Source organism: Marmota monax, unplaced genomic scaffold (assembly GCF_021218885.2).
Source record: "Marmota monax isolate L192 unplaced genomic scaffold, Marmota_monax_Labrador192_F-V1.1 WCK01_AAM20220418_F8-fsc00023, whole genome shotgun sequence".
Classification (NCBI taxonomy): Eukaryota; Metazoa; Chordata; class Mammalia; order Rodentia; family Sciuridae; genus Marmota; species Marmota monax.
This window is the reverse complement of record NW_026692907.1, coordinates 519,229-531,490: the sequence shown is the minus strand read 5'-3', so window position 1 is coordinate 531,490 and position 12,262 is coordinate 519,229. Positions and strand designations below refer to the sequence as shown.

Genomic DNA, 12,262 nt, shown 5'->3' with positions numbered 1-12,262 from the left:
CCCCTGATCTATTGAAGACTGTATATAATTAAATTGAATCCAATTTAAGTGAATAATTTGATGAGTTCTGACAGTCATATACCTGTTAAAGTTCTATCATAGTTAAAATGCAGAATGTTTCTGCATGATTTTTCTTTCATTGCTTCATAGCATTTCATTGTATGGATATATCATAGTTTTGTTTGTTTGTTTTTTTGGTACTGGAGATTAAACCCCGGGGAGCTTTTCCACTGAGTTATATAACCAGTCCTTTTTATTTTTTATCTTAAGGCAAGATCTTGCTAAATTGCTAAGGGTCTTGCGAAGTTGCTGAGGCTGACCTGGAACTTGTGATCCTCCTGCCTCAGCCTCCCAGTTGCCAGGTTTACAGGTGTGTGCCACTGTGCCCAGCTATACTATAGTTTTTAAAACTGTATATTAACTGATGAACACTGGGTGCTGATACAAGTTTGCATTTAATAACCTTTGCAGCATTTTATATGTAGGCAAATAAATCTAAGGATGGGTTCCCAAATGTGAGATAGCTGAGCTAAAGAGAAAATACATTTGCAATTTGGTAGATGTTGCCATTATGCCCTTCAAAAGAGTATCAATTTGACCTCTGTAGGGGAGAAAAAATAATTTTCCCTCTACCCTATTAAGGTCTTGGTTGGGATATTTTTAACAAAAGATTTTAAAGAAAAGCAAGTCTATTAACTTATATATTTCTCATGTACATAGGAGACAACTCAGGGAAAGAGTAACTCTCAAAGAAGTTGCTTAAAACTCAGCTTATGTAGCGTCTTTAATAAAGAACATAAATTTTAGAGATGACAAGAAAAAAGAAAAAGACCTTGTGTCTGTAGGGGTTGCAAATTGTAAGAAGATAGATATATATGGAGCTAATGATAGATAAAGTCTAGTTAGTAGGCAAGTTTGTTACATGGATTCTTCTGATATGCCATCTCCAGGCTGATAAGGGTCTAGAGTTGTTTTGGGGAGGAAATTCATTCTTACAGAAAGAAGAAGGCATACCTTTGTAAACTCAAGTCCTTCCTATAGGCACATAGCAGGAGAGCAGAGAACTTTTTGTTTGTATTTGCTGCTTCTTAGTTGTCTTCAGCCCAAAATAATTCTTATACCAAAGTGGTGTGTTTGCAGTTGACATATTTTGTTACCCTCAGTTGCCCAATAGCAATCTATGACAGTGCCTATTTCCTCACAGTTTAGCTAAGAAAACACATTATTAAACCTAGTATTTTTGCCAGTGAGGTAGAAAATGGTATTTACTATAACTTTAACTTGTAGTTTTCTTATTAAGAGTGAAATTGAATTTATATCAATTTGTATGTTTGTATGTTATGTTATTTGTATGTTAAAGGATGGGCCATTTATAATATTTAGTTTTCTTTAAAGTATCTGTACACTTTATTTTTCTGTTGGACTTAAGGTTATCTTCTCTTAATTCTAGGAGCATTTTGTATATTCAGGAATTACTTCTTTCTTTATAGATACTATCCCCCGCCCCCATTATTATTTGCCTTTGTCTTTGTGGTAACTTTAGTTAAAGGGTGTGTATCTAAATTTTTTAGCTGCTTGGAATATTTTCCTAAATATTGCTTAGCTTTGATTACTTTTCTTCCTCCTTCCTTTCATTTCTTCCTATTTTTCTCTTACTTTCCCTCCTAGCCTAATTTCTTAAAGAAGGATTTGAGACAGCTTTTAGATTATTTGTTGTTGAGTAATAATCAACTCATTGGGTAAATGTTGTTAAATGATTTTAATATATATGATCCTGGTTCATCTTTTTTGAAGGCCATGTTTTTGGTATATTCCGCATTGGAGAAAGAACCTGTGCCAATGGCCTTGCCTCCAGCCTTGGTGCCACCTTCTAAGAGAAAAACGGTCAGTATATCAGGCTCTATGCGGTTGATCCCCTCTTCAGCATCAGCCAAGGAATCTTACCACTCCTTACCACCTGTAGGCATTTTACCTACCAAAGCACCATTAAGACAGGTATAGATTTATCAGTGTTAAAGGATTCTTCTTTTAGCAAAGTGCATGTCATTTAACAGTTGAATTACTTTATAAAGTTAGAGAAAACTGATAAAGGGATCGAAGACTTAGAGCTGCCTTTGGTTGAACTTACATGAGACGTTCCAGAGGAGACATATTCTTTTGTATTGGCGTAACTCATATGTAAAGCTCAGTGTTTCATTGGCTTTACTTATATCTGCCTGGAATTGGAGATGGTAGATGCTACATGCTAACATGGCATGCTTGTCGTGGCATAATTAATATTTGGTTTTGCTTGATCTTCAGTTAACTCTTGATTCTTTGGAATCTGATTATCCAATTCTAGTTTGTCCATGACCTTTTTCTCCCTCTGACCTGCCTCTTGTCAGGTTGAGTAAAGCAAAGTGGTGACAGGATCTGCAAATTGGCCAGTTTGGCTATAGTTAATAATACTGGATGGAGCTATAGAAAATGAAGGTTGAGAATCATATGAATATTTTATTTCCCAGTTACTTGTGTTAATGTGGGATTTCCTGGTCAAGAGTTAACTATGCTTGAATTTACTCATTACTTAAAAGAAAAAAAAAAGTTAAAATGGGCATCTATATGTATATAGTCCCAACTGATCTGGCCCAACTGATCTGTATTTTTAAAATTTTCTCTTCACCACAGCATTTTGGTTACTATATGATGGAAGTGATACACTGTTGTGGTTAGTGAGATAGACTTGTTCAGAATATGATATATACTGTCAGGGGTTGAAAGAGTGACATTTCAAAGTTTGTTTCATTTTGGCAGAAATACTGTTTTTCCCCCCTCTCTAGTGGGTTGTATCCCCTGCAGAAAAAGCTAAGTATGATGAAATCTTCCTGAAAACTGATAAAGATATGGATGGATTTGTATCAGGATTGGAGGTCCGTGAAATTTTCCTGAAAACGGGCTTACCGTCTACCTTACTGGCCCATATTTGGTAAGACTTTATTTTATTTAAAGGGATTTTTAAAAATAAATATATGGTTTTGTGTGGGGTCTAGTTTTGTGCACTCTTAACTTTAGTCATTTTTGCAAGCAGGATAGTTTTTGTTTCCGAATTTTTTCTAGAGAAAATTTTAAATCTGAAGAGTTCTTCTGAGTAATTGACAAAAGCTTGAGTATAGGTTTCTTGAAATTTTATAAGATTGAAAGTGTCAATTGTTATTAGAGTGTTAAAATTCACCATTTGTTTATCTTAAACTTAAAATTTTAATGGAGATTCAAAATATGTGAAATATAAGCAATCTAAGAAACAGTGTCTTTAAGGGTTACTTGTATAATTCTATAGGGTATATGTATACTTTCACACTTCATTTAACACATTTGATCATTTAAAAATACAGATCCTTTTCTGGGTGTGGTGGTACATGCTTGAAATCCCAGCTACTCACAAGGCTAAGGCAGGAAGATCACAAGTTCAAGGCCAACCTGGGCAACTAAGCAAGACTCTATCTCAAGAAAAAAAAATGGGGCCAGGGGATGGCACTTGGGAGGTAGCTGAGTACTAGAGCATTTGCTTAGCTTGTGTAAGGTCATGGGTTCAATGCCCAGTACCCCGATTACTCTCATATGAGACACAATTCAGTGTATTTATTTTTCTTCTTTTATTTGTTTTTTTTTCCAACTCAGTGTTTTAAATGAATTTATCATTAAATGTGATATTGTATATGAGCATGCTTTGAAGTGTGCCTCCTACCAATCCAGCTAACTATTACCAGAAGTAATTTTGAGGTTTTCAAGAGGTAGCAGATATCAGAAGTGAAACAAAATAGTTGCAAAGAGAAAACTTAGAAAAGAACAGAGCAGGGTGGTAGATCTGCCTTAAAAGGGACAAGTACCCCAAACTGGGAAAAATTAAACATGCATAACTAACTTTTTGAGTGCCTACATTAGGCATAATACTCAATAAATAGCAGCTGTCACAGTTGGGATTGGCATTTTGTGCAGACTTTTAATGTATCTAATCTTTAATTCTCATAGTAACCTTTCAGGATGGGTATTATCTCCATTTTATAGATAAGGAAACTAAAGCTTAGAGAGGTTAAAAAGCTTGGTTCAGGTCACAAGAAGGAAATAAATAGAAATGCTGGAATTTTAAGTCTGTTTGATACTGTGACCTGTAGTCTTTTTATCAGGCTACGCTGGCTCTCAAATAATTAAACAGATCGGGACTATTTATTTATTAAGCTAAGTCTTAATAAATGAATGAGTCAAAGAAAGAAAATAAGATGAAACATTGTGTTTCTCTTCAAGTGATTTTGTAAAGCTTTCCAGATTGCTGCCTTCTCCTCACATGTAATCTCCATTTGCAGCTGTTCTTTCTGCTTTGGCTTAGAGATCTTTGTGTCTTCCTATTCCAAGAATTTCAGGAAGCAAGCTGACATGGAAATTTTCCTTGTTTTGGATTTGTTAAAGTGCCATTAATGAACTAAATTTTCTGAGACTTAGGTTTCATTTTTAACATCTTTTAAAGTTAAAAATTTGAGGAGTTGGGAATGTTGGGATTCTTTGGCCCACCATAACATTTACTCTGTAGTGGTTCTGGGAAATAATGAGAAAGCACAAAGTAAACCAAATTAGTGAGGCCTCTGCTGAGCACTAGGGTGAACATTCTCTTTTTACAATCTTATCTGTCTCTTCTGGCATTTGAGTGAATTTTAGACAAGCTGCAAGTTGGTGTTACTGTCTTTTAAAAAATTCAACTAATTGTTTTTAAAAAGGTACATAGTTGGTTTATTCTTTTTCCTTTTTTTTTTTTCTTTTGGTATTGGGTATTGAACTCAGGAGTACTTGACCACTGAGCCACATTCCCAGCCCTATTTTGTATTTTATTTAGAGACACGGTCTCACTGAGTTGCTTAGCGCCTCACTTTTGCTGGGACTGGCTTTGAACTTTTGATCCTCCTGCCTCAGCCTTCTGAACTTCTGGAATTACAGGCATGCACCATCACATCAGCTGTCCTTGAGTTTGAGGATGGTAGTTGTTGCGCTTATATACTGTTCTTTTTTGTTTGTTTGTACAGGGCATTATGTGACACAAAGAACTGTGGGAAACTTTCAAAGGATCAGTTTGCCTTGGCTTTCTACTTAATCAATCAAAAGTTAGTAAAGGGCATTGATCCTCCTCACATTCTTAATCCTGAGATGATTCCACCATCAGACAGGACCAGTTTACAAAAGGTAAGACAACTTAAAAGAAAATCCGAATGCATTAATAGAAAGGAACAAGTGTCCTGTCAAATTATAGACTTGGTTTGAATGGAATAGGAGAAATATGTATCTGGCTAGTAGCATAGTACTACATAGTTTGTAGTTTAATTGGTGCCTATAAAGATGTTCATGTGTGTCTTATATAACATCCTTAGTCTGTATCTTGTTTACCCAACTATTCATTACATATATGACAACTATATTTTCCAATCTTAAATTGGAAGAACTCAGTCTTATTTTTCCCTTCATGGATTTATGAATTAATTTTTATGAATAAAGTATGAAAACTAAATGAAGGCTATTAAATTATTGTGTTCCATTTTATGGTTCACTCTTAAAGGAAACAGTACAAATTTAGAAAAAAATTATAGGAGATAATAATCGTTTGGTGTCAATTTTATAATCAAAAAGCCCTCAAGAAAACATTATGTTGAGTATACATCTGTGTGTGACTTGCCATAGATGACCCTTCATTCCTGAGTTTGCATATCTGAGCAGTTAAAAGCAAGTTTTAGTTATTTTGGGTTTTTGGCCAGTAGTGGGAATTTCCAAAACTTCATTATTTCAACCATATTGTGCCTTATTTTTCTCACATTATCTAGAAATTCTTCCTGCATAGTGCATTTATGATTTTTTGGCTTGTAATAGACCTTTAAAGGTACTTGCATACGGGCTGTAGCTGTAGCTCATTGGTAGAGCGCCCGCCTTGCTCGTGTGAGGCACTGGGTTCAATCTTCAGCAACACATAAAAATTAAATAAAGACATTGTGTCCAACTACAACTAAAATTAAAAAAAAAAAAGATACTTGCATACTGTAAAGTCTGTTTGCCTTTAAAAATAAATGTGTAGCGAAATGTATCTGTAGTCCTAGCCCATGGGATGATCTCTTGAGCTCAGGTGTTCAAGGCCAGCCTGAGCAACATAGCAAGACTTTTTCTCAAACAAAGTAAACAAAAAACAAAAACTATATTTAAATATGGCCTGTAAAATAATCATTGGTGTGGTAATTTTTTCAGGATTGTTTAAAATAGGAGCTGTCAAATGTGTGCTATGTATAAGGAGGTTCTCTTTCAAATATCAATATAAAATGAGTGAAAGGACGATCAGTTGAGTAAGGAAGGAGAAAGGCGGGGAAGAAGAAAGGGAGGGCAAATGGCAAAGGTGGGCAGGGGTAGTAGGTGGTGACGTGACAGAAATTAAAATTCACTTCTATGCATATGATTTTATTGAGTTTAACCCAACAATTATGCATCTCTATAATGCTGTAATTTAAAAAGTAAATATAATGTTTTGGTTTTGCATTAATTTTGTAACAAGGGTTTAAAAAATCCCATTTTAACCTAATAAAAGTCAACATTGGATTTTTTTTCCCCTAAGTAAACTAAATGAAATTTACTGCCACTGGATATAGAGAGCTACTTATAGAGTATTTTTTTTTAAAGATTGGTGTGATTTTTTTTTTATACCTGTATTTAATTTATTTATTTTTACGTGGTGTTGATAATCGAACCCAGTACACATGCTAGGTGGGTGCTGTACCGCTAAGCCCCAGCCCCAGCCCCTTGTTCTTGTTTTTAATAAAATAAAAATTTTATTATCTGTTTTGTGAGGGTCTTTTTTGATGGGGGTTGGTAGTACTTTGCGAATTTTTAAAAATTGCTTTTGTTAAAGATAATATTACTGAATTTGTATTTATGTCTTGTGCTATGTAACTGTATTTCAGTTATAGAATACTGTGTTGGCTTATTCTCTCACACATTTAGATTTTTTTCCATGCCTCCTTTATATTATAACTACTAATAAGACTTTCACCAACACAAAATTATGACAGATTTCTGAAGCAAATTGTTCACTGAATCTCTGTAATGTTAGTAGATATTTGAAGTTGCATCTGGGTATACACAGTTTTTAATTTAGTAGGTTTATCTGAAGTCTGTTCACTAGAACATAGAAAACTTTTTGTCAGTTTTGTGTTGGATATCAGCATTCATCGAAATGGGATTTTATCACTGTTGACTTATCTATTAACCAAAAATTTAATACTAAAATAAAATTTGCATTCATTAATTCTTTCAGATCATCTCTTTTATCTGTATAATCTATTTTTTAAAATACGGCTTTTTTTTGGGGGGGGGGGCTGCTTTGACTACTCCTTTTGAATGTTGCTTTCCTTTCTGTGTTTTTTCTAGTTTGGACTATTTTTTCCATTCTGCAGCACTCTGCTTTTCGCCTTTCTTGTACTGTCAGTTTCTTAACTCTACTCTCCCTCAAGGTTAGAGCTTTATTTTATGCCTTTTTTGTAGCCTTACAGGTTTTGGTTTACACTATACATTTTGAAATTAGAAGTTTTTTATGAGCAAAGTTGATTCAGAGAAAATAACCTAAACAGTATGCTTTTGTTATATATCACTTGGTCCTTGTGTATTTTAGCTTGCCTTCCCTGGGCTCTCTGATCCACTTAAAATCATCAATGTGGAATTTTTGTGTAATGCACAAAACAGGGTGAGAGAAAATATGTTGAAAGGTTTACTAATTACATTTTTCTTCAGATACCTTCCAAATGTTGTATATAATAATAGCTGAACTTTTTTCTTGCTTCCTGGTTTTGTGCCATTCTAGTCATCTAAGATATTACCTTCAAACCAATTTGTCTCATTCTGTCTTCTTAATTAATGATATTTTATTAGGAAAGATGGTCAAAAATGAGTCACTTGTAAATTAAAGTGACAGAAGAGGTGTGGAAGTCATGTGTTTTTGGATGTGCTTGCACCTCTGATAGCAAATTTCTCAGTAGCATTTATGTGTAGAAGTTACTCTTGGCGATGAAAGTGAGACCAAGTGCTATTTTTTTCATTTTATTTACTTGTTTGGCTGTCTTGTGTGGCTTAGCTAACCGGACAAGTTTAAACAGTTATAATTCTAGGGAATAACTGTCACATTCAGAAATCTACTTTAATACTTCTAATTTAATATGGCATTAATAAGGGTTTTGTGTATCAGTGGAGTACAGTAAAACAGTATATTTGATATGAATCTAAAATATAAAATTGAAAATATCATTATTTTTCATAGATGAATTTTCATATTGATAGTCAAAACAGCTCAGTGCTAAAAATGCAATATGGCATTAAAAAAACAGAAGGAATTATTTGCCAATTTTGTGGATCATCAAGTTTACTTTTAACATATACTTTTAACATGTACTTGATGATCTTGACATGCAAGTGCCAAGGGGCATAGTGTAAAATGGCACTTGAATTTAATCAGAAGACTCTTGATTTAGCTGTTAGCTAAAGTTGTGCAGCCATTGAATCTGTTTCCTTAGCTATATAATGGGGTTAATAATAATATCTGCCCTACCTCCTTCCCTAACAACCCACTTTTTATATTAGTTTTGAGAATTGACCAATGGATTTGACAGTGCTTATGAATTACAAGTGACCATATAAATGTGAAGTATAGGATATTGTTGTGCAAGTTGATGACATAAGTTCAATAAGAATGTAATTTTTAATGCTACTGAGTTTTATATTTTACTAATACGGTCATCAATATATGTAACATTTTAGAAATGTGATTATTTTGTTATTTGTCATTCTCGTTGTAGCACTGGGTATAAGTGTTTAAAGGAATAGTTATTTTTTGCTCTGACTTCAACCAGCCATATAGAACCTCATTTATAGTTTACAAAGGAGATATATTTCATTTAATTTGTTAAATGGCCAGGGCAGAGATTATTTCCCTATCTTACAGGTGAAGATCATGCAGCTAGTAAAATAGTAGAGTTGTGAATAAACTCAGCTGAATTTTCTAAGTGCAGGTATCATTTAGGGACCAATTTTTGTACCTTCTTATTGAAAGAAAACCATATATAAAGGATGTCATGTATAAAGACAGTCTTTTATGTGGTGATACTAATACTTACTATAGAAAATATACCTGAGCAGTTTGTTTTTACTTGAAACAGACACTGAATGTATTTAACCAAAGTAAAATATTTATTGAACTAAGTCAACCATTATAATTCTGAGATTCAACAAAAAATTGCATACTTATTCTGTGTCAAATGATACAATTACAAACAAATCCTCCATTGATTTCCCTAAGAAATTTATACTTTGGTGGAGGAATTAGTTTATAAATCTGGTATTTGTTTTACTGCAAAATTCTGAACAGGCTAGAATCAAGTCACAAAAACTTTTGGATGTGAGGTGAGGATACATTTTATAGAATAACAGCTTTTTAAGGATTTAAGGGAACTTATATTACTATATAATTATACCAGATATGATTTTATTAAATGAATTAAAAGTATTAATAATGCAGTAAAATATATAATACCTTGTATCTGTGTATAGTTTTTAGCATTTTCAGTGCTTGGCCTTATCTAACTTTATAGTAATGCGTAATTGTGAACTTTTTTTTTTTCAGAACATCATAGGATCAAGTCCTGTTGCAGATTTCTCTGCTATTAAGGAGCTAGATACGCTTAACAATGAAATAGTTGACCTGCAGAGGTATGTAAATTAAAATTACAGGTGACTTCATATACACATCTACATAGAATATATATGTATGGTGTATATGTGTGTACATGCACACACCCTTCTGTTTCTGATACATAGTTTGGTAAATACTACCTTGTTCATCTTTACCATAATTCTATCTAAATGGAATCTTTATGCCTTATTTCATTAAATATAAGGCAACCTTTATTTGCAGGATGTGCTTTGTATCTACATGAGTTTCAATGACCTTAGTATCGTCTCTTTGAACAACAAACATGACTTGACATCCTGTACACTTAGTCTGTGCAACTTTTGGAATCTCATTACTTAGTTTGAGTTAATTTACTTTATACAAATCTGACCAAATTCTCAACTTTTTGAAAATTAGCCTTTGTTTTGTTACACAAAGCCTCTAAGCTGGACTCTGTAGCATACACCTGAAATTCCAGCAACTTGGGAGGCTGAGGCAGAAAGATTGTGAGTTAGAAGCCAACCTTAGCCATTTAGTGAGATTCTTAGCAACTTAGATCCTGTCATAAAATAGTTCAGTGGTTAAGTATCCCTGGGTTCATTCCATAGGAAAACAAAACAAAAGCAAAAAAACAAAAACAAAATACCTCTAATAAACAAAAACAATGAAAAAACCTCCTTGGTGATCATATAGTCCACTTTCTTTCTTACTCATGGGGGGATGGGGGAAATCCAATGTCACATATCAAATTACAGATGGTGCTTGTATCAGATTGAAAAGTTCAGCATTCTTTCTTTTATATAATTTTGCCTCTTATTAAGATTTAAACATTGTCAACTTTGGTTTGAAATAAGAAAAATAAGCATTTGGTTACCAAATTTGTAATGATGTTTGGGCTTCTTATTTTCAGATAGTCCTTAAATAATTTTGCTTGGTTTGTTTATGTGAGACACATTTTATAGTGGCTATATTTGAATATGTTTGTCTTTCTGTACCTATCAAGCCTGTGAAAATAGGCATGTACCCCAGTGTTTTAGGATTTGCTTTCTTGACTTCCACAGTAGTTCTTTAATATATGAAATACTTTTAAAAAATATTTTTTCTTTTTTTAGTCATCCATGGACCTTTATTTTATTTATTTATATGTGGTGCTGGGAATCGAACCCAGTGCCTCATACATGCTAGGCAAGTGCTTTACCACTGAGCTATAACCCCAGCCCAGTATAAAATACTCTTATAGTGAGTTTCAATATTAATTAGAGTGTCATAATAAAATGCCCTTGCCTAAACCACCAATTGTAATGTGTGTTATATTTTGGTCAATTAAGCTTTCAGTAACTTTTAGTAACCATAATGTTCAGGGGTACCAATGTCAGTCTTTGTAGTGAATAAAAAATAACAATTTAAAAACATTGTATTTGGGCTGGGGATGTGGCTCAAGCGGTAGCGTGCTTGCCTGGCTTGCACGCAGCGCTGGATTCAATCCTCAGCACCACATACAAATAAAGATGTTGTGTCTGCCGAAAACTAAAAAATAAATATTAAAAAATTCTCTCTCTCTCTCTCTCTCTCTCTCTCTCAAAAAACAAACAAACAAACAAACAAAAAACCATTGTATCTAACATTTTCTAACTGTGTTATGAAAGTTAAGAGTTTTAAAACTTTGTTAGTTTTTAGGTTATAGTCACATTTTATAAATGTTGTGATATATTAATACATGATTTGATATTCATGAAAATATTTTCTCTAGGCTTTTATTTTAGGTGAGATTTATAGGGTAGACAAACTTTCATGATCTGTCAAAGCCAGTAATGTCATAATGAATTAGTAAAATTATACTTGTTAAAATTCACTTTTGTAAAAGTGGTTTTATTTGATCACTAAGTAGTTAGCGTATCCCATTAAAAACCTTGACTTTCATTATTGTGAATAACATTTTTTTTTCTGGGCAAAATTCTTCCTTTTTATGCATTTTTATTTTGTGGTACTGGGACTAAACCTGGGGCGCTGGGACTGAACCTGGGGTGCCCTTCCACTTTCTAGATTCCCCAGTCTAATTTTACTTTTTTTAATTTTTAATTTTAATTTTTACATTTTGAGATGGGGTCTTGCTAAATTGCTGAGACTGACCTCGAACTTGCAGCTTCCTGAGTTGCTGGGATTCCTGGTATGCAATACCACACTCGGCTGTCTTCAGCCTTTAAATCTCTTTTAGTACTATATCAGGATGTGATGTGTATGATTACAAAACAGGAAAAAAAAATTTAAACAGATTTTATTTGTGGCATTTACTAAATTGTTGTCTGGCAAAATATTAGACTCTCCTCCTTTGTTGACTTTGAGATGAAGATTTAATTTTAGTCCAGGATCAGATCTACAAATAAACAGCATACATAATATGGAAAAATTATAATGAATATATGATGAATATGGCACTTTATAATACTTTTTTCCCTTGATAGTTATAATGAATATTTATTATAAACATTTGGGAAGTGGTGAAATGAAGGTTTCATAGAATAATATTTTGTTTTCAGCATTGCA

The 12,262-nt window shown here is 33.3% G+C and overlaps 1 protein-coding gene across 4 annotated transcripts in view; it reads left to right on the top strand.

Annotated features, from left to right (window-relative positions):
* Nucleotides 1–12,262, top strand: part of Eps15 (epidermal growth factor receptor pathway substrate 15) — a 142,281-nt gene that overhangs the window by 51,654 nt on the left and 78,365 nt on the right. For 3 of the 4 annotated variants that reach the window (XM_058581448.1, XM_058581449.1, XM_058581450.1), the window contains exons 9-12: nucleotides 1,795–1,995; nucleotides 2,820–2,965; nucleotides 5,052–5,208; nucleotides 9,671–9,756. In XM_058581448.1, the coding sequence (XP_058437431.1) occupies nucleotides 1,795–1,995; nucleotides 2,820–2,965; nucleotides 5,052–5,208; nucleotides 9,671–9,756 (590 nt within the window). The remainder of the gene's footprint in view (nucleotides 1–1,794; nucleotides 1,996–2,819; nucleotides 2,966–5,051; nucleotides 5,209–9,670; nucleotides 9,757–12,262) is intronic. The other variant, XM_046450856.2, reaches the window with a different exon arrangement.